General features: G+C 45.8%; 1 protein-coding gene across 6 annotated transcripts in view; it reads left to right on the top strand.

Annotated features, from left to right (window-relative positions):
* Positions 1 to 22,597, top strand: part of LOC137436728 (neutral alpha-glucosidase C) — a 105,159-nt gene that overhangs the window by 75,323 nt on the left and 7,239 nt on the right. For all 6 annotated transcript variants that reach the window (XM_068130769.2, XM_068130768.2, XM_078786732.1 and 3 more), the window contains 4 exons: positions 19,400 to 19,646; positions 22,132 to 22,196; positions 22,286 to 22,362; positions 22,491 to 22,565. In XM_068130769.2, coding sequence (XP_067986870.2) covers positions 19,400 to 19,646; positions 22,132 to 22,196; positions 22,286 to 22,362; positions 22,491 to 22,565 — 464 coding nt within the window. The remainder of the gene's footprint in view (positions 1 to 19,399; positions 19,647 to 22,131; positions 22,197 to 22,285; positions 22,363 to 22,490; positions 22,566 to 22,597) is intronic.

Raw genomic sequence — 22,597 nt, 5'->3', positions numbered from 1 at the left:
CTTTCACCCATAGGGGGCGCCAGTATACTTGGACAGTACTACCTCAGGGGTTTTCAGATAGCCCCACTCTGTTTTCCCTGGCGCTACACCGCGACCTGGCGGATGTGGAATTGAAGGGAGGGTCAGCGTTGCTGCAATACGTTGACGACTTGTTGATTTGCTCCCCTTCAAAGGAGGCATGCGAAATGGATTCCTTGGCCCTATTAAAGGCCTTGGCGGCCAAAGGCCACAAAGTAGGCAGACCAAAACTTCAGTTTGTGCGGCAGGTTGTAACTTACTTGGGACACGCCATTTCGCACGGAAAACGAGAATTGGATGCTGGACGGGTGACCGCTATTATGGAGCTGCCTCGCCCTCGCTCGCAACGGCAACTGCTGCGCTTCCTAGGTATGACGGGATATTGCCGCACTTGGATACTTGATTTTGCGCTGCTGGCTAAGCCACTATACGAGGCAACCAAATCAACCGCCTCGGACGAATTGGTATGGACGGAGGAATTGAGGCGATGTTTTGACGGGCTGAAAAGGGCGTTGGTCACGGCACCGTCATTAGGACTCCCAGATTATGCGAAACCATTTACCCTTTACACTCACGCCATGGGGGGTTTCGCCCAGTCAGTTTTGACACAGACCCATGGGGATAAGGAGCGGCCGGTAGCCTACTTCAGTAAAAGGTTAGACCCGGTCGAACGAGGGTTTCCGGTGTGCCTGCAAGCCGTGGCAGCGGCCAGGTACGCAGTAGAAAGAACAGCGGACATCGTTATGGGACACCCAGTAACGCTACGGGTACCGCATTGCGTCACTTCGCTGTTGTTACAACGAAGCACACAGCATTTGTCTAACACTAGATTAATGCAATACGAATCCACACTGATCACTGCAGCCAACATCACGATCGAACGTTGCACGACACTCAACCCAGCCTCACTGATGCCCACCCCTGAGGAGGGCGAACCCCATGTGTGCGCCAACGTTGTGCAGCTAGTCTCCACGGTGCGATCGGATTTAAAGGACAATCCCTTAGAATACCCCGACTGTACATATTATGTCGATGGATCAGCTAGGCGCGCATGGGACGGGTCCCTGTTGTCCGGGTACGCCGTGTGCTCGGATAGCGAAACGGTAGAAAGCGGGCGTCTTCCACCTACATTTTCCGCACAGCAGGCGGAGCTGTGCGCCTTGACCAGAGCGTGCAGCTTGGCGGAAGGCCTTGCCGTCAACATTTACACAGATTCGGCCTACGCTCAAGGCGTAGTCCACGATAAAGGAGCCATCTGGAAGATGAGAGGTTTTCTCACATCTGCCGGTTCAGTGATAAAGAATGGCGCGTTGGTAGAAGGGCTCCTCCGAAGTATTTTACTTCCCCGCGCTATCGCGGTAATTAAATGTCGTGGCCACCAAAGGGCGGACACTGACGTTGCCCGAGGCAATGCAAGGGCGGACGAGGCGGCAGGAAAGGCCGCCAACCAACAGATAGAACGCAACATGCCGATGGTGACACGAGCAAAGGCGACAGCCGCACAGATAGCTGACATACCGACTGTGGGACCACCCGCCACACCAACTAAGGACGATATCATATATTTGCAGAACGCTGCACCGACGGCCGAACACGAGGACTGGCTCAAGCGAGGGGCGATACGCCTCGGGCCAGGAGAAATATGGACCCTTGACGAAAAACCTATAGCACCCCAGGCTTTATTGCCTTGGCTGGCACGCATGGCTCATCAGAATGGTCATGTGTGCCAGAGGGGGGTGATGGGACAGATAAACTACACTTGGGCAGCGCCAGGACTGTCGCGGATTGTATCCGAAGTGTGCCGATCGTGCGTGGTCTGCCAGCAACACAATAGAGGGGCGCCGCCGAGACATGCACATGATGGGGGACGGCCCCCGCCTAGTGGGCCGTTCGCAACTATCGAGTTCGATTTTACAGAATTGGAACCAAGCATGTCGTTTCGCTATGTGTTGGTAATCGTAGATACATTCACCAAATGGGTCGAAGCCTACCCATGCGTCAAGTCCGATGCCCTGACAGTAGCGAAGCGCCTCGTAAGGGATTTTATGTGCAGATTTGGCATTCCCCAGATAATTTCGTCAGATCAAGGGGGTCATTTCACGGCGCAGGTGGTCAAGGGCAGCCTGAAGGCGTTGGGCGTTAAACAGTCCTTCCATTGCGTTTACCACCCACAGTCATCGGGACTTGTGGAACGAACGAATAAGACATTAAAGAATAAACTAGCGAAACTTTGCGCAGACACAGGCTTGAGGTGGCCAGAGGCTCTCCCGCTTGCGTTGATGAGCATCCGTTCCACCCCGGGTCGCACTACGGGCCTTTCCCCCCACGAAATATTAATGGGGCGACCTATGAGCTTGCCCGTTTCAGCACCAACAGACATGTCCACCCTTGCTTTGCCAGTAATGGATGACATGCTTTTGAGATTTTGCATAGGCTTGTCCAATGTGGCACGCAGCATCCATGCTCGAGTACGAGAGGCGCTGCCTGAACCAATAGGCCACGCCATCCACGACTTCCAGGCCGGCGACTGGGTGCTCGTAAAGCACTTCACCCGCAAGGCTGCTTTGGAGCCACGGTGGAAGGGACCATTCCAGGTGCTACTGGTCACACCGACGGCAGTCTTCTGCGAGGGTAAACCTTCGTGGATCCACGCCACCCATTGTAAGTTGTCCATCCCCGCACCACAAGCCACACAAGACACCGCACCTCACATTGCTGCAGACACCACACCCCACACTGCTGAAGACAATGCACCGTCTAGGGCACCACAGTCTCCTAAGGGCGGCGATGACGGTCATGATGATGGGAATTCTGGGCAGCTGCCGCAAACCCCCTGCCAAGGATAGGCTCTTGCACTTTGAGCTATCGAGAAAGGACCTCCCCAAGTACCCAGGACCCGACAATTATTCAGCATTTCCCCTCTACCCCGTCAAGTATATAACGGCTCGCTGGGGAGACAAAATAGCGGTGAATTGCTGTAACTTGGAAACGAGCTTTAAGTGGTTATCTGTAAGATGGGTGGAAGCTATAGTGGTACACAATGAGACACCACAGGCACGCATGACAAGACCACGCCTAGTCCTGACTAAGGTTAGGAAAGTGGAAAATGGAACATATGGGGACATAAGCAGCCGATATGCCCCAGGATATCGATGGGGCAAGGGCATTGAGAATACTACCCTCATGTTGCATTATACCCCCATTGGCCCGGATACAACAATGATACTTGAATGTGGAATATGGCCCCCTCGCACGACAATCCCAAATGGAACTGCACCCTACTTACGACCTAGTTGCGCCGCTTACGTCATTAAAACTCCGCCGGCCCAGGAAGTAAGAAGGAAGCCAGAGGAGAACACATACTGGAAGGTCGCACGGCATATGGCCACATTACAGAATAGGACACGGTGTTGGATGTGTATGCACCTTCCCCGCACCAGCACAGCAGGAATACCAATGGTAGTGTTACCCCTATCACTCAATGATTTGTGCTCGAAGCCACTAGACACCAAATGCCTTAGTACAACCCTGACAAGCCAAGGTTCGGACGAAACCGCGTGTAAACGAGTTTTCCAGTACTCGCCCCCCATCCAGCCCCAACACTTTGAGGAACGTCCGGCGCCGGTTTGGGTTAAGCCGGCTAAGGGGGCCCTCTGCTTAGAAGGAAAGGGCCAAATAATGGTAGGTAAATCCGTGTGTAGAGATACCCTCCTCGCGGACCCTAGGGAAGGGAAACACATGCTGTTAGTAAATGTTACAAGTTCGCCCTTACATAACCTCACACACCTCCAGTTGGCATGGGAAGGGGAAAACGGAACAAACACTATCGCAGACCGTCGCACTTGCATGACCACTCATTTAGTGGCCCCACACGGGACCATGTTTGTATGCGGGAACAAAGCTTACCCGTATTTACCTGATAATTGGGGAGGAATTTGCTATTTAGGATCAGTTTTCCCAGAAATGGAAATGCGACAACACTTGCATAAAACCCCCGCACTCATAAGGACACAACGAAGCACCTATTGGCACGACGACGGTACCACCACCTTACATGGCGCCGATTGGGAGAAGGCCGTTAGTTTCTTCTTCCCATGGGCTGGGACGGTCATGAGCAGTTACCGCATTGACAAAATTGCGTTAATCTTAGAAAGTGTGGCCAACGCCACCGCTATAGCACATGACGAAATGTTGGACACAGTTGTCCACCTGCGTACAATGGTTATGCAAAATAGGGTTGCGTTAGATATGCTATTGGCAGAACGAGGAGGGGTATGTGGGATAATTGAGGGTAGATGTTGCACTTTTATTCCTGATCCCTCACAGGGGGTCGGTCAGTGCTGCTATTATAAGGTTAAGGGAAAGCGCTCATACATTGACAAGGGATCGAATGGATCGGGAAGCCTCCCACCAGTGGCTTACCGACTGGTTCAAAGGGTGGACAGGTACGATAGTAAAGTGGGTACTGACCGCCTTGGCAATAGTCCTTGGAATCGTGGTCAGTTGTGTAATAATCAAGGCTTTAGTCCTTGCGTGTGTGAGAAAGTTTTCCACAGGATGGACACTGAAGACGACAACAGAAAAGGCCATGGTGATGCTCAAAAAGCTGACCGCGGGTCCAGATGACACACCGGCCGTCGACGTGACTGCAGACCGCGGATCCTGGAACGACGACCCGAACGAGCCACTGGGCCGCGACAATGAGATCTCCGCTTCCGAAGATTGTTCTTCCATTGTTGATATTACCGATAATGATGTTGATTACACTTTTGCGGACCTCGAAGCATTTCAGGCTGCCAGGAGGCCGATTACTCTGGGCCCCAACACGTCGCATGCAGACGTCAACGAGTTCCTAAGGGACTCCTCTCGTTTTTTCTCGATGTGTAAGGCTGTGACTGTTGCTGGCCACCGTCGCCGCAGGCCTACCCCACCTGAGAATAATGTCGCTGATGATGTTACCAATGATGATGTGGGCCACTTGCCAGGGTCCCCGACTGATGTTTGTCTCAATGCAGGCCTTGCCTCTTTATGTTTCACGAGCTCACCTTTATGTCTCACAAGCTCACAGTGAGTCAAACGCCACTGACCCAGTCCGGAATTTGGACCCAACTGCAAACCCAAGCCCGGATGGAGAGGAACTCGATCGTGGAGATACTCTGAGTTCCGAATCTGATTGCTTTACGAATTCGTCCAGGAATAGCAGCGATGCAAGCAGCATCGCCTCGGACGATCTCGACTTTGACCCAAAGGAAGTCGCTCTCCCTCCTTTGGACCGTTATGCTTTATTTTATGGCCATAGGTTTGAGCCACCTGATACTGACGATGTTGTGTCTTCCCCAGATCACCAGCATGTAAGAGACCTCATGAACATGAATATCGATTGAGCGCTGAAGATCTACAAGGATTTCACTTGGGGAAGCCTGGGCGAGCTCCAGTTGGGGAGGAGTCCTGGCCGCACCTCTGTGCTCCAAGGGTGGGTCGGGAGATCTTCCTGGGTGTGGACCCCGGTGGAACCAGAGGTCTTCGTTGTGGATTTGACGCGCTATTCGATCTTCATGCCTCTACGGTCTCACCTCATACACCCATCTACACCTGACTTACATCATACATCCACTTACACCCACTTACACCCACACACCCGCGGATCATTCTGCTGAGTGCGATGTGCGGTACTGGGTACGGGACATGCTCACTGGGCTGCATTCGCGTGGTACGTTACGTTTAGTGAACCCTTTACACTGTTTCTCTCACCTCTCTTGGTGGATTTTTTATGCCATTTGATCACCCTGCTTTTACGGACTTATACACTGTATACTTTGTATACTCACATACAGACGCGAATCATCCTACTGAGTATGTGTGGTGCTTTGGGTACGGGACATGCTTACTGGGCTGCCTTCGCGTGATATGTTGAATGATTTTCCTAATTGGTTTTGTTTCTGCTTTGGTTGAAATAAAGGCCTTTGATTGGCTCGTAGATAACTTTGTATCTTAGATCCAAAAGGGCGGTATGTAGGGAGCTGTAATGCCCCTCCCCCTTTGTATATCCTTGCTGCTTTACCAATTACCAAGTATAACCAATTATATGTTTTGTTTTGACTGATTGCTGTACTCTTTATAATACTTAGTCCTTTCTTGTGCCTTAAGGATGTGTAATATCCTAATAAGGAGTTCTGTGCCTGTGAGCCCTTGGCCTGTGTGGGCACAATCTCTCGTACTCCTTCCCTGGCCTTGGTGGTAACTGTTATCTCTCTGCCTCCCTCTAGACTTTGCCAATATCCTGTGGGCTGACACATTTACGAGTGTCCCCTCCCTTTTGTACTTTCCCAACCAAGGTTTCTATACAGAAAGTTGTAAACATGTTGCCACATATGGCTGACCATCTCCTTATCTGAGTTAAACTATGAATGGCCTTGATGAGCTTCCTCTAACTAACTGAACAACAGGATGGGACTATGGTGGGAGGGCCAATGAGCCCATTCTGTCTCTGTATCTTGTGAGCCAAAACCACACCCGATATTCCTTATATAAAGCAAGTTTAAATCGAATTATTTCAGAGCATCTTGTTGTAGTGTTGGTCATTCCATGTGAACCTTCCTGTGACACCTGCTCCCCGCAAGCTTGTGTAATCGAGTTCTAATAAATATATCCGTTGCTCCTTTTCTCTGAGTCTTCTGAGTCCCAGGTTCTAAGTCTCAATCCGACATATATATATATATATATATATATATATATATATATATATATATATATATATATACATACATACATATATATATATATATATATATATATATATATATATATATATACAGTGGAACCTTGACTTACGAGTGCCCCAACTTACGAGTTTTTCGAGATACGAGCCGTCGCTCCGGCGGTTTATTGCTTTGAGATGCGAGCCGAGGTCCGAGTTACGAGCTTTCGCCACCCGGTCACGTGGTTATCTTGCCGTTCAAGTACAGTATCTCTGTCATATAGCGCTGCATTTTAGTTTTCGCATTTCGGTTATTTTGAGTTTACGCCGCCAGGTGGGTTCCGGTCACGTGGTTATCTTGCCGTGCACGTACAGTACGTATCTCTGTCGTATAGCGCTGCATTTTTTTTTTCGCATTTTGGTTATTTCGAGTTCACGCCGCCAGGTGGGTTCTGGTCACGTGGTTATCTTGCCGTGCACGTACAGTACGTATCTCTGTCGTATAGCGCTGCATTTTTTTTTTCGCATTTTGGTTATTTTGAGTTCACGCCGCCAGGTGGGTTCTGGTCACGTGGTTATCTTGCCGTGCACGTACAGTACGTATCTCTGTCGTACAGCGCTGCATTTTTTTTTTCGCATTTTGGTTATTTCGGAAAATTTCTTAGTTTTAACCATGGGGCCAAAGAAAGTGAGTGGCAAGTGCAGTGCTGAGAAGAAGAAGAGGATGATGTGCTTGGATATAAAACACGCAATCGTCGAAAAACATGAGCGAGGTGTCGAGGAGGACGTATATAACGGCAGAGGAGAAGAGCATGCCAGGCCACAACTTGTGGATATAAAACACGCAATCGTCGTGTTTTATATAAAACTTGTGCTTGGATATAAAACACGCAATCGTCGAAAAACATGAGCGAGGTGCCGAGGAGGACGTATATAACGGCAGAGGAGAAGAGCATGCCAGGCCACAACTTGTTCAGAGTGCCGGCGATAGCTCGCCTTCTCTTTGTGGAAAACACGGTGAGATCCTTGACATCCAACAACTAATGGGACGCAAACGGGGCGCCCAGTTTAGCGGTACACACATTGATGAATCACCCTGCCTGTGATTCACCCATGACAGGTTATAGCTGGGTCGGGATTCAAACCCAGGCTGGACAGTTTAGAGTCAAGTGTGCGTACCTCCAGTCCAGGCCATCCTGCCAACTTGTATGCTGCATACAGGTGAAATATAAAGCGCGAGATATTTTTATATATACTGTATATTTTTTAAAAAATTGGTGTGGTTTTTGGCGGGCTGGAACGGATTAATAGCATTTCAATGCATTTCAATGGGGAAATTTGATTTGAGATACGAGCAATTTGAGTTACGAGCTCGGTCACGGAACGAATTAAACTCGTAAGTCAAGGTTCCACTGTATATATATATATATATATATATATATATATATATATATATATATATATATATATATATACTGTATATATATATATATATACTGTATATCTATCTATATATATATATATATACTGTATATCTATCTATATATATATTGTTGCGGATATGAGGACTGTATATTTTTTTTATTGTGTGAATTATTATTATTGGTTATTCTGCGCCTCCTACCTCCAGAGCTGTGTAAAGGTCAAAGGGCATCCCATAATTAGTCCATAAAGCATCCACACCACAGCCAATCATAGAATACCCCTGTTCAATAGTTATATCTTATTATGTGTTTTTAGGGTAAGGCTGTGTCTCCCATTAATTGAAATACTCCATTGCACCAGTGAAAGAGATAGATTCCCTTCATTCCCACTCCCAACACTTCCATTCCCCCCTTTTTGTCAATTGCAATTCGCATTGCCAACTGCATGTTGGGCGGTTTTCCCTTCATCCGCCATTGACCACGAGGCAGGGTTGGGGAAGAAAGGCGAGTCTCCACCTCGTCATAGAGGGGAGGAGTGAGCCAGCCCCGAACAACCAACCGAGCACGAGGGGTTTGGTTTGAGAGGGCGGAGGAAGAGCGATCGGGGAGGTTCGCAAAGGTTCAAGGGCGGGGCTATATATAACCCATGAGAGACGCCCCCAAGAGAGTTGAGCTTTGACGACAGAGAGACGAGAAGAAGTCCAGGGTTGAACTGCAGCTCGAGCCACCGAAACTGCAACGGTTTTGAGAAGTGTAATAGTTTTTTGAGAAGTGTAACAATTTTGGAGGAAGTGTAACGAATGTGAAAACGTTACAATGTGAACGTTACAAAAGTATGGTAAACACCCTGGTAATGTAAATAATGGTTGCAGCCGTCCTCCTAGTTAATTCCATGAAACTTACACGCAGGCCACGATATATCTTTTTAAATAGTGTATTTCCTTATTCTATGTAGGCTAAATATGTGTTTCCCACTAGATTGACTTTGCATTGTATCAAACAAAATAAGCGTAGGCCCTTCCAATTTCCCCAAATCATCTCCGCTCTCCAAAGTTCCTTTCAAAAGGGTGCGAGTTGTGTTCAATCCCGCAAGCCGCCATTGCCCATGTGCTAATCTCGGAGAAGAAAGGCGTGTCTCCACCTCGTCATAGAGGGGAGGAGTGAGCCAGAGGGTCGCATGTCCAATCAGCACCGCGGTGAGCGAACCGGTAGGCGTGCCCTCGCAGCCGGCGGCTTGATTCCGCCCCGAGTTATAAAAGCGACTGGAAGGGACTGCTTCACGAGATGACCTGGGAGATGAGCGAAGAGGCGACACCAAGAGGAGCGGTGAGATGCGAAACGCTCCAAGCCAAAGAGGAGAGGTACTCGGAAAGGGAACCAGCTTTGGAGAGACGCGCTGAAAGGAGGGAGACGGCTCCACCAGAAGGAGAGGAGCAGGTGTGCCGAGCCAGCGCATGACGTCTACAGCAGCGGATACGCGACGGAGGGTTTTCCCGCCAAAACCGCGAGGAATTGAGAGCTGCTGCCTCCGACCTTGCCTCCCTCTCCAGCAATCCACCTCAAGCCCTACCTGCCTGCAATATCCCCTGTGTAAGTGTGAACGTCGTCTGTCCTACTCGTTGTCTTGGGGTTAAGTAAAATGAATAGTATAAGCTAACGATGCACTGTGTGACTGCTTTTTCCATCCATTGCTTGTAAATAATTTTGGTCGTTCTTTCTTTTTGCTTGTGTGTGTATAATAAATCTGTTCTTCCTCCGTACTCTGTCTTCTTCTCTTTTCCTTCTCTTTCGGTCGCTTTAGAGGTTTCCCGATTGAATATCTGCAGTGCGATCTGGTCAACGTCGGGTGGAATCGGGTTCTAATCGGGGAGTAACTGTTCGGACGCGGTAATACACCACCGCTCGGTCAATATAACATCTAAAACCGCGTCTGTAACAATATATATATATATATATATATATATATATATATATATATATATATATATATATATATATATATACATATACAGTGGGACCTCTAAATCCGAATTTAATTCGTTCCAGCGGCAGTTCGGATTGGGAAAAGTTCGGAATTAGAAACTATTTTCCTCATAAGAAATAATGGAAAGTGAATTAATCCGTTCCTGGACCCCAAAAACCCATTATCAAGACACTGTTAACTGCAAATACACATGATTCAAGGTAAAATAAGATGAGTAAATGCCCTAAATATCAAATAATAATAATAATAAAAACAAGAAATAAATGTACTCACATGAAAATAACTGCATTTACCTTAGTGGAGAGTTCTGATGGTGCATGTGGAAGCTGGAGAGGAGGAAGGAGGGAGAGGGTTTTATTGCTTGGAAGGTGAGGCACCTTCCAAGCTAACATCAGATGACTGTGCTTCTGGTGTTTGCTCTCTTTGTCTCTTAACACCACTTGTAGAGGGTTGGGGCTCACTAGGCTTGCTTTCTTTAGAGAACCACCTCTCCAAAGTTGCCTGGTGTTGGCGACTTTTCTTAATTTTTCTGAAGTGGTCAATCACATTGTCACTGAACAAGTTAATGCTCCTGTTAACCACTGCTTTATTAGGGTGCCACTTTTCAACAATGGCCTGTGTTTTAGACCAATGGAAGCACAGTTCTTTAATTTCAGCACTGGAAAAAACACGCGAACGCTATGTTGGCGGTTCGGTTATAGAAATACATTCGGAATTAGGGACAAAATTTTCTCGAATTTACGGTTCGGAATTAGAGTAGTTCGAGATGAGGGGCGTTCGGAATTAGGGGTCACTACTGTATATATATATATGTCGAGATCATGCCTTTTATTGTGCCTTATGTAATTGTGGTTTGCATTTAATAATGGTTGCTTTGTGAAAAGGATTAAGCTTACTATGTTCCCTCTTGTTTTGAACTATGTTTTATTGTCCAACTGTGCCAAAAAATGTAGAAAGATAGTGAAACTGCTTGCTCTGTTAGACCCCTAGTGAAAACGCGTCTGTCTGTCCTTGACCAAAAGCCAACATGGAAGATAAGTTTTGAGAATGTCACGGTGCTCTTTCTCCCTCCTGCATCTTGCCCTTTGCTCATGCCAAATAAGATAGGACAAGGGTGGGGGTACTGGTCAACGTTTCCCCCATTGTGTATTATACTGCTGAAACTTGCCAAAATTAGCGGAGATTTTTATCACACTCTGCAAGTATATAAGGAAGTTCTTTCTGTAAGGAACTCAGGAGTGTATGTGGCCATGCTGTTCGTCTGTGAATAGTATGACTCTTACACCCTCCACAGCGCTGTGATATTGGTTCATCATTAAATCTTGTTATCTCTTGAACTCAAGGTGTGGAACATGGTTCTGTTCTCGACAGTTTTGGTGTCAGAAGTGGGATCCGACTCTGAGCGATATTTGGGAGGCAGACCCTGTGGGGACTCAGCGGAGAGGCTGGCCAGCACTGATTCGATTAACGTGAGTTTTCATACTGAGGGGTCTTTCCAAATTGAGCTCCGTTCACTCACTCAGGCTGTCTGTCTTCCATTTCGTCGTTCCGTGCTTGGATCACGAACAAATTGGAATCTGGTGTGTAAGTACAGGCCTATTTGGCTCGGGTAACAAGCTGTCTATTGATGAACCAAGAAATGGGGGTCAGTTAGCAAAAAGGGGGGACTTCTTGATAAAGCCAAGAACTTCCCAGGCAGGGCAGTCTAGAGACAAGATGGAGTTGATGGGGTTGATAGTAACCAGAGAAAGTACTGGCTGCGGACTAACGGAGGGGACCCAAGGAGGATGGCCAGGATAAGTGTTAAGCTAAGTTAAGAAGGGAGAACCCCTTTAGGAAAGCCCTGGCATGGGTGATAAGTTAGACAAGTTAGAAGCGCTATACAAGCATTGACCGCGAGTTAGCGCCGCGGGAGGACCGGATTAGGGAAATATCGGCGCGGTAAACTAAAAGGCAGGATTTTTCGGTGGATGGCCTCGGGGCGCTTCCTTGCGCCTTGTACGCATCACGAGCTGTTTCTTGCAAATGGGGGTCGTGCTGCCGTGCGCTGGGAGCGATCGCCTGGGCGCATGGACGGGAAAATGTTCCGTGCACGTTAATTAAATATCTTAAGGGAGATTAAGGTATGTCGGAGTAATACTCAATCTGAAGTAAACTAGAATGATTTGAGTTCTGGAGACGGAGTGCGTGTATTCGACGCATTCGGGTGGCCGAGTCAGGCGAATAAAGGATTAAAATGAGCCAGGTAAGATGCGGCTGGTTGCACCTTTATAAGGATATGGAAGAATAAGGATAAGAATGGGTAATAGATATTGGTGTTAAGAATACTCCGGCGTGAGTACTGTGTTAAGAGAAGGGTATTACAGATCGGGGGGCGGCCCGATCTTCGACCCGCTGGAGGGACTAGCCCAAGGAAGGTAGGACGATGAGTATTTTAAGTTAAGCTACGCACTGGATGTGTGTATCTGATAAACCCCCCCCCCCCCCCCCTTCAAGGCCTTCTTTGTCCTGTCTCAGGATTTAAGGCATGCACATCCGGTGCAGTTTTTACCCAAAGGAAGGAGTTCTGACAATATGCTATAGGTAGGTCAAGTATTAGCTCTTTCTGGACAAAAGATGAGGTTAGATCTGGAGAAATAAAACAGAGAGGATTATAATGTACGAGGTGTGTGGAATCCAGCTGTGAACACGCGAGCCGAGACATGCAGGCAGGTTACCGGGGCAACGGAGTAGCTGCCTCGCGGGGAACAGCGAGGTGGGACAGAATCGAGACAGGAATGCGGACCATGCTGTGCACAAGCAGGAGACGCATTCGTGTGTGTGAACAATGCGAGTGATGAGGTAGCTTGAAGTGATGTGTTGGAGTGAGCACATGTATGTTGTGTGCTGAGTGGAAGCAGTGCTGCATTGTCGAGCATGCTTCCAAGGAAGACTTTGGGATGCTAGAGTTGGAAGCGTTTTGTTTTGTATCTCAAGGGAGATATTGGTTATTTCTTATATGTGGAAATAGGAAATGTTTATGTGATTTTTGGAGAAGGATAAATTAAACTGGAATCAGAAAAGCGCAGGTATCAGTTTAGATTTTGAGATGCCATGTGCGACTCAGTCTGCTGGGGAAAATTGGCAGGGAATAATGAGTATGTTATGGAGAACATGTGTAGACAGGGCTTTAAAACAAGTGTTCAATTACATCCCCACATTAACGGCTCTCCAGATGTAGCAAGGGAGAATGGGAGTAAAAGTCAAAAATGATAGGCTGTCAACCGACTGGGTGTTTATTCAACGGCATGGCCGGGGCTTGTATTTGGCCGACTTGGGATGGCAGAATGCGTTGAATGAAGGCAAGAATGACATGTGATGCTGGCGTGTGCCATTTATGGGTGCTGAGTGTACATGATGGTGGAGCGGGTGCGAGGATGCACGCTTGGATTAAAACATGTATTTAATTATCTGAGGATGTGTGCCGAGGTACAGTGTGGATCAATTAAGGGAGAGGGCACTTTGACTTTGTACATCCGTGGACTTTGCCATGCGTGTGAAAGCGCAAGTCGATGATAATAATGTCTTGTCCAGCACAATATTTTCGCAACTATGGAATGTGCTCGAATTCCATGTTGGTGCAATGCGAGTGTGATTCCTGCCATGCATGCCGCGAGAGATACATTGTTTGTGATGAGACTGTGGCGAAAGGTTGGATAGCAATGTGTAGAATATAAGATGCGTCGGTACATTTGTGTTGATCGATGCGCCGAAAAAGAAGTTGGAGGCGCGTGATGGAGTTGCAGGTGCGGACCAAAGCGGTGTCCGCGGTATTTACTGGGGGTCGAAAGTCACTCCCTCAGTGTCTGCAGACTTGTCGTTCGGCAGTGTCGAAAGACAGGTTCGATTGTCGGTCTGTCTGCTTGATTTTCGGGTCTCACTCTGAGTATATGGTATATACTCTGAGTATATGGTCGTTTTCTGTTTTGTGCTTTAATGGTGGTTGATTTGACTTCCCTGAAAGGGGGACAATAAATATTTGGTGTTAGCTGTTGTCATTTCGGATGTTTGCAGTTGTAATGTGGAGCCAGTCTGTCTGTCCGACTGGGTGTGTCTGACTGCGTCTGCAAATATGGATCAAGGAGGAGCAGTGTCTGCGGTGTCAGTTATGGTGTCGAATGTCATTCACTGTGTCTGCTGACATGTCGTGTGACTATGGTGACTATGATGGTGTGTCCTGGCGGGAAGAATCGTGGCAGCCTACAGATTTGAATGGAATGGCCTCTGTGAGACCATCCTGTTAGTACGTTGGGGGTTCGTCTGTCTGTCTGTCTGTGAATGGAAACTCAGAAAATTGAACTGGACTTCGACAGAAGGCAGGTGGGTGGTCACCTGCTGTGAATTGTGGTGGAACATTTGTGATGTCCCCTAATACGAGGGGACGAATTGGTTTGTAAATGTGTTGTGCAGGTACTTTCTCTGTAGGTAGCCAAATTCTACCTGGGGTAAGTCAAGGTGGAGGGGAGTTGTCTCTGATGCCTTGCTCCACGGGGCAGTACTATTGTTGTCAAGTCTCATGTAATCTTGGTTAACGTATATCTACGGACAAGAGCTGCACTTTATTTTAGTAAGTGACTGGGAAAGTTTGTTTTAAAAAGTGCCAGTGGAGTTGTTTAGAGTTATGGAGGTCACAGCTCGCTGGAACCTCTTTGTTTATGTTTGGCTGGCTTACACTGGCTAGTGTATGGAAAAAAAGGGGGACTGAAAATGCTTTGAATTTGCAGCCTGGCGGACAAGAGCTGTGTTTGGGAAGGTTAGAATCCAGCATTTTGCAGCCCTGAGCAGAGGGGATTGCCCATTGGGCATGTTTAGGATTTAACAGAGTGGTGGAGGTCTGTGGAAATATGAATCCAATGTTTGATGTATACTGGTCGGTGTGCTCTGAGTTCGAAGGAAGATGATACGATTATTTCAGATTTATCATAGTTAAGTTTGAGAAAGTTGATTTGAAGTGATTTACATCGGAATGCATCTCATGGAGGACTCCCGCTGTTCAAGGAAAGAAAGGTGTGAAATAGTGACGTCATCCTTGCTGGAAATGTGGTTGGAAATGGCAGGATTGACGCGAGAGTCACAGTGGGTGAAAAAATTGACCAACATGAGAATGTTTTATTTCAATAAATAGATCAGGTTATTTTCTTGTTATTATTTGTTTATTGGGATATTGGGAATATTCATAATATCGGGCAGCTATCGTAGTACTTCTACGATATGTACGATTTTGAAGCAGAAGGAGTCGATAAACCGAACTTTTGCCGAACTGACAGAAGCCGAACGATACATCCCCCAGCAAATCTTCAACTGTGATGAGACAGGGCTCTTCTGGAAAAAGATGCCGAGGAGGACGTATATAACGGCAGAGGAGAAGAGCATGCCAGGCCACAACTTGTTCAGAGTGCCGGCGATAGCTCGCCTTCTCTTTGTGGAAAACACGGTGAGATCCTTGACATCCAACAACTAATGGGACGCAAACGGGGCGCCCAGTTTAGCGGTACACACATTGATGAATCACCCTGCCTGTGATTCACCCATGACAGGTTATAGCTGGGTCGGGATTCAAACCCAGGCTGGACAGTTTAGAGTCAAGTGTGCGTACCTCCAGTCCAGGCCATCCTGCCAACTTGTATGCTGCATACAGGTGAAATATAAAGCGCGAGATATTTTTATATATACTGTATATTTTTAAAAAAATTGGTGTGGTTTTTGGCGGGCTGGAACGGATTAATAGCATTTCAATGCATTTCAATGGGGAAATTTGATTTGAGATACGAGCAATTTGAGTTACGAGCTCGGTCACGGAACGAATTAAACTCGTAAGTCAAGGTTCCACTGTATATATATATATATATATATATATATATATATATATATATATATATATATATACTGTATATCTATCTATATATATATATATATATACTGTATATCTATCTATATATATATATTGTTGCGGATATGAGGACTGTATATTTTTTTTATTGTGTGAATTATTATTATTGGTTATTCTGCGCCTCCTGCCTCCAGAGCTGTGTAAAGGTCAAAGGGCATCCCATAATTAGTCCATAAAGCATCCACACCACAGCCAATCATAGAATACCCCTGTTCAATAGTTATATCTTATTATGTGTTTTTAGGGTAAGGCTGTGTCTCCCATTAATTGAAATACTCCATTGCACCAGTGAAAGAGATAGATTCCCTTCATTCCCACTCCCAACACTTCCATTCCCCCCTTTTCGTCAATTGCAATTCGCATTGCCAACCGCATGTTGGGCGGTTTTCCCTTCATCCGCCAGTGACCACGAGGCAGGGTTGGGGAAGAAAGGCGTGTCTCCACCTCGTCATAGAGGGGAGGAGTGAGCCAGCCCCGAACAACCAACCGAGCACGAGGGGTTTGGTTTGAGAGGGCGGAGGAAGAGCGATCGGGAAGGTTCGCAAAGGTTCAAGGGCGGGGCTATATATAACCCATGAGAGACGCCCCCAAGAGAGTTGAGCTTTGACGACAGAGAGACGAGAAGAAGTCCAGGGTTGAACTGCAGCTCGAGCCACCGAAACTGCACTCACTGCAGCTCGAGCCACCGAAACTGCACTTGCTGCAGCTCGAGCCACTGAAACTGCATTTGCTGCAGCTGGAGCCGCCGAAACTGCAGCCACAGCAGCGTGAGGCCTGGACGGCAGTTTGGAGCAGGGCCGCGAAGGAGCGGCCGCTGCCCACGAGTCGATCAGCTGCAGAACTAGTTGGACCTCCCTATCCCGCCAGCCATCCACCAGCCACCCACCTGCCATCCCTATCATCATTCCCCGTGTAAGTGTGCTCATAGTCTGTCCTTTGTCTTGTCCCTGGGTAGTAACAATAAGTCTGTATAAGCTAGTATTTTCACTGTGTCACCTGCGTCTCATGTGCTTGTAAATAAACGTGACTGCTTGCTTCCTACTTATATGTGTAAATAATAAATCAAATTACTCTTCTGTACGTCTTCTTGTCTTCTTCTCTCTTCCTTCTCTTTCGGTCGCTTTAGAGGTTTCCCGATTGAATATCTGTGGTGCGATCTGGTCAACGTTGGGGGAGTCGGGCCAATTGGGGATCCTGTAACGGTTGCGGTGGACCATCCGCTCAGCCCAAAGTAACATCTAAACCGCAACTGTAACAATATATATATACTGTATATCTATCTATATATATATATATATATATATATATATATATATATATATATACTGTATATACTGTATATATATATATTGTTACGGACGCGGTTAAAGATGTTATTTACCGAGCGGTTGGTATTACCGCGACCGAACAGTTATTCCCCGACTAATACCCGATTTGCCCCAAACTTTGGCTGGATCGCGCCACCGCTATTCAATCGGGAAAACTCTAAAGCGACCGAATGCAAAGAGGAAAACGAAGGCAAAGAAAGGTTTGGAAATACTACTAAATTTATTTACTATTCACACACATAAGCAAAAAGACAGCAGTCACGTTTATTTACAAGCACATGAGACGCAGGTGACACAGTGAAAATACTAGCTTATACAGACTTATTGTTACTACCCAGGGACAAGACAAAAGACAGACTACGAGCACACTTACACGGGGAATGATGATAGGGATGGCAGGTGGGTGGCTGGTGGATGGCTGGCGGGATAGGGAGGTCCAATTAGTTCTGCAGCTGATCGACTCGTGGGCAGCCGCCGCTCCTTCGCGGCCCTGCTCCAAACTGCCGTCCAGGCCTCACGCTGCTGTGGCTGCAGTTTCGGTGGCTCCAGCTGCAGCAAATGCAGTTTCAGTGGCTCGAGCTGCAGCAAGTGCAGTTTCGGTGGCTCGAGCTGCAGTGAGTGCAGTTTCGGTGGCTCGAGCTGCAGTTCAACCCTGGACTTCTTCTCGTCTCTCTGTCGTCAAAGCTCATCTCCCTTGTCTGCCTTGGGAACGCCCTGCCTGTGGGTTATATAGGCCCCACCCCTCAACCTTCGCGAACCTCCTCGATGTTTCTCTCCACACCCTCTCCAAGTCCAACCCCTTGTTCGTGGTTGGTTGAGTGGGGCTGACTCACTCCTCCCCTCTATGACGAGGTGGGGACCCGCCTTTCTTCCCCAACCCTGCCTCGTGGTCAATGGCGGATGAAGAGAAAACCGCCCAAAATGCAGTTGGCAATTGACGAAAAGGGGGAATGGAAGTTTTGGGAGTGGGAATGAAGGGAATCTGTCTCTTTCACTGGTGCAATGGAGTATTTCAATTAATGGGAGACACAGCCTTACCCTAAAACACATAATAAGATATAAGCTATCGAACAGGGGTATTCTATGATTAGCTGTGGTGTGGATGCTTTATGGACTAAATATGGGAGGCCCTTTGACCTTTACACAGCTCCGGAGGCAGGAGGCGCAGAATAACAATAATAATAATACACACAATAAAAAAAATACAGTCCTCATATCCGCAACAATATATATATATAGTGTGTGTATATATATATATATATATACTGTATATATATATGTATGTATGTATGTATGTATGTATGTATGTATGTATGTATGTATATACTGTATATATATATCTATATATATATATATATATATATATATATATATATATATATATATATATATATATATATATATATATATATAGTCAAACTCAAACTGTCTTTCTATGCATATTTATTTTGTAAACTGTACAACTTCATATCAAACAGCAATTTTTTTTATTTTTTTTTTAAAGAATATGTAACTTATTTGAAAGGATGTGTTGGCACTCTAACAGTGAAAAATAGGGCAGTTGGCGAATTAAGAACCACACTGGACAACAGGGGAAAACACATTTCTACCCTTTCAATTGTAGCCATAAAAATATTCAAAAACCAACCCCAGCAGAAGTGTTTATCAACAATAAACACCGATGTACAATCGAGTTATTGTTTCCACTATAAAAAAACAATTACTCAACATCCTTGACTACAATTCACAGGATATAATTTCCAGGAATGGTACTAATTAACCTAATTGTGTGAAGTTGGGGTCAAAAAGCTAAACCTAGTAATTTGAAAAGCTGTTTTATCATGCCTGGCACGGGTATTATGCTTGCCAAATAATATATAGTATGCTTGCTTCACACTCCAGCAAAAAAAAATCAAACGTGACCTGGCTCAAGAATTATTTAAATCTAGAAAGGCTATTTATTTTGCTACATAGACATTTTATAAGAGAAAGGCTGCAATGCTATCACCATTCCTGCAGCTGATGTTGGGGGATTTTTCAAAGACCCTGAGTCTCCTGAGCTGCTTGTGAGATGGTATCAAGCCTCGGCCTTCCAGCCATTTTTCCGTGGCCACTCATCCATGTCCTCAGTTCGTCGGGAGCCCTGGCTCTTTGGTGAGGAAAACACAGAGCTCATTCGTCGAGCGATAAGCCAACGGTATGCACTCCTACCTTACTGGTACACAACCTTCTACCATGCGCATTGCACTGGAGAGCCAATCATGAGGTGAGATATCTAGATAACCATTATTACCCTCGCCAGAGGAGAGGGTTTTGCATTTGAGTCTGTCCGTTTATTTGTTTGTTTGTCTGTTTGTCCGCACAGAATAAATATGATTTATCTGCAACTGTTGGTCCGATTGACAGGAAAGTTTTACCATAGGTGCAACTCCACCTGTATGATTTTTTAATGATAATTATGATGTCATAGGTCACGTGGTATGGGCGCCATCTTGGAAAAACCGAAAATCTTTTCAACCTCTATATCTCCAAAAATGCTGCATAGAAAAAATTCAGACATGGCTCATTGTAAAGAACTCTCCATGTGGAATAAAATATGTTCATGATGTCATCGGTGCCTCCATTAGGACGTCATAATTGGACAAGTACAAAACTTCATCCGATTAAGATGAAATTTCTTGAGCATCATCTAGGAATAAATTGGTGGAGAGAAAAAAGATGACGTCATTATGCACGTGGTTCGGCCGCCATATTTGTTTTAACACAAAATCCTTCAAAACCACTGAAAACAGGTCCTGGTGAGGGTCTGCAATCTCTGATTACTCTTTATTGTTGTTAATTGTAATTTACTTTCATGAGCTGTGCATCTTCTTGAAATGTTGTTGAATTATTGTATCCACAGGGACAAAGAATGTACAACCACTAATGCACACACTCCGTCACAGTGCCACCACTAACACCTATAGAGCTGATTCGGATGAACTCTAATTTACCATCCATGGACAGTGCAAGGTTGATTCCTTCTACTATTTGGCTGATTACAGACCTTGTCCTCGACAAGTAGAAACAAAAACTGCATGAGTGGTCCACAAACAGACACTGGTTAAGAAAGGAAATGATTGATGGAGCAGGTGTTTGGCAGAAACAGTACATTAACTGAGAATGATATAGCTTGGGGTGAATGACAACCACACATTCTTTACCCCCACCCACTGACAGTGCCAGTTTTCAGCGTTTAACAACTGCACACTTGTAGAAACACACCACCCCTGGAGGGACCGCTTGTTGGCTGCAACATCAGATCTACATGCTGACAGTGGCCCGATGACCTAAAAATAATGTAATGATTCGCGATCATTGATCATCACAATATTTGGTACCATTTCAGTTGTTTAGGTGTAGTAGTTGCATGTCGAGCAAGATAATTTTCATTTATACCTGTTGTTCTGATTTAACATCTCTATACGTTGTCTATTCCTATTAATTTGGCCTTTATGCATGGGGGACGAGGTTTTGCAATCGTGTGTGTGTGTGTGTGTGTGTGTGTGTGTGTGTGTGTGTGTGTGTGTGTGTGTGTGTGTGTGTGTGTGTGTGTGTGTGTGTGTGTGTGTATGTGTGTGTGTGTGTGTGTGCCATAAAGTTTCAACCATTTGTGCTTTTGTCAGAAAATTTTCAACAGACGTTAATTTTGATAATATGGAGAAGATGATGATGATGACCACTCCTTTTTGCATTGGCATGATGCATATGGCTGCAGAAGCAGTTTTCTTGGCTATTGGGCACAGTCCTGGACGGGTCACCACTCTGACGCAGGATACCTAAATGGCTCATTCATCCCATTAAGCTGGCACTCATTTTGCCGACCTAGGAAGAATGGCAGGCTGAATCAACCCACCTGGTGTTAATTCAACAGCATAACAGGGGCTTGAACTCAAGCCAGCCACCTCAACCATTAAGGCTTAAGCCAACACCAGGTTCAATATGTTGAAGACTACTTAATAATTTAAACGTCAAGATCACATAAAATCATCAATTTTCATTTGATTGACGATATTTGAACAGAATTTGCATATTGGGTCACTGAATTGGTTCACCAATCAAAATCTAGAAGCCTATTGTGTTGAGGTCAAAAGGTCAAAGGTCGAACATAAAACCAGTCAGAGGTTCGAAGAGGGAAAAACAACAGTTGGGTAGAGAAAACAAACATCTCACTCTTCGTTCAGCGACACCTATCTAACCTCACAATTAATTACGTTATGCTCATTCTAGAATCTAGGCAAATGCGCAGAAACAGCTATTGTTATGTTAAGCAGTTTTATTAACCATCAAGGATCATTCCCACAACAATATAATATCTTGTTTGCTCAACTAATGCCGGATACTCAAGCTAATGTGACGGCAGAGCGTGATCTGCAGCAATCCACATTGCTACTTGTATCCATGTAGGTCAGTGGTTGGAGAGAGGCAGAGACGACTCTCTATCTGTAAAATCGGAGAGAGGCAGAGAGTGTTGAGATAAAAAAAAAATCAATTAAGGGTAAAATGTTGGACTGTCAAGGAAAAGACAATTTGGTTTGAGGTTAATTGGGTTGGATTTGCATTAACTGCAGGGAAAACATTGTATTGTTGTAAGAATTTTTATAAGGAGTGGACACCGTGGGGTTTGGAGTTGCATTTGGAATTTTTGGAATGCAGTTTGGAATGACTTCAGTTTTCTCAGCAATCCTCACAAAGGTACACTTGTTTGCCAGGCCTCTGTGGGTGGAATATCCCTCTGACATCAAAACTTTTGTTCTGGAAGATGAGTATATGATTGGTAAGACAGCATCTCTTCTTTTTTGTGCTCCCATATAACATGATAGTTTCTACATGGTCTGATTATTAAGCCAGGTGTTATTCATGCAGGTTCAGCTTTACTTGTTCGTCCAGTTGTGGAGCCGTCAGCAAAATCGGTGCAAGTCTATCTTCCAGGAAATGACGAGGTGATACTTCAGCTTATTCATATTATCAAAATAACTTTGATGATAAGTGATGAAATAACACTTTGTCTTATTTCCACATGTCCTCGTTTATATTGTGAGTGATGTATGTATACACATTGTTTCTGCAGAATTGGTATGACGTGCATTCATTCCAGCGACACAAAGCGCCATGCATCCTGTGGAAGACTGTTACGCTGAGCTCGGTATGTCCATGATGTTGTAAAGCAATCACGTG

This window comes from Myxine glutinosa, chromosome 11 (assembly GCF_964187855.1).
Source record: "Myxine glutinosa chromosome 11, kmMyxGlut1.1, whole genome shotgun sequence".
NCBI lineage: Eukaryota > Metazoa > Chordata > Myxini > Myxiniformes > Myxinidae > Myxine > Myxine glutinosa.
This window is presented reverse-complemented; position numbering and strand designations above follow the sequence as displayed.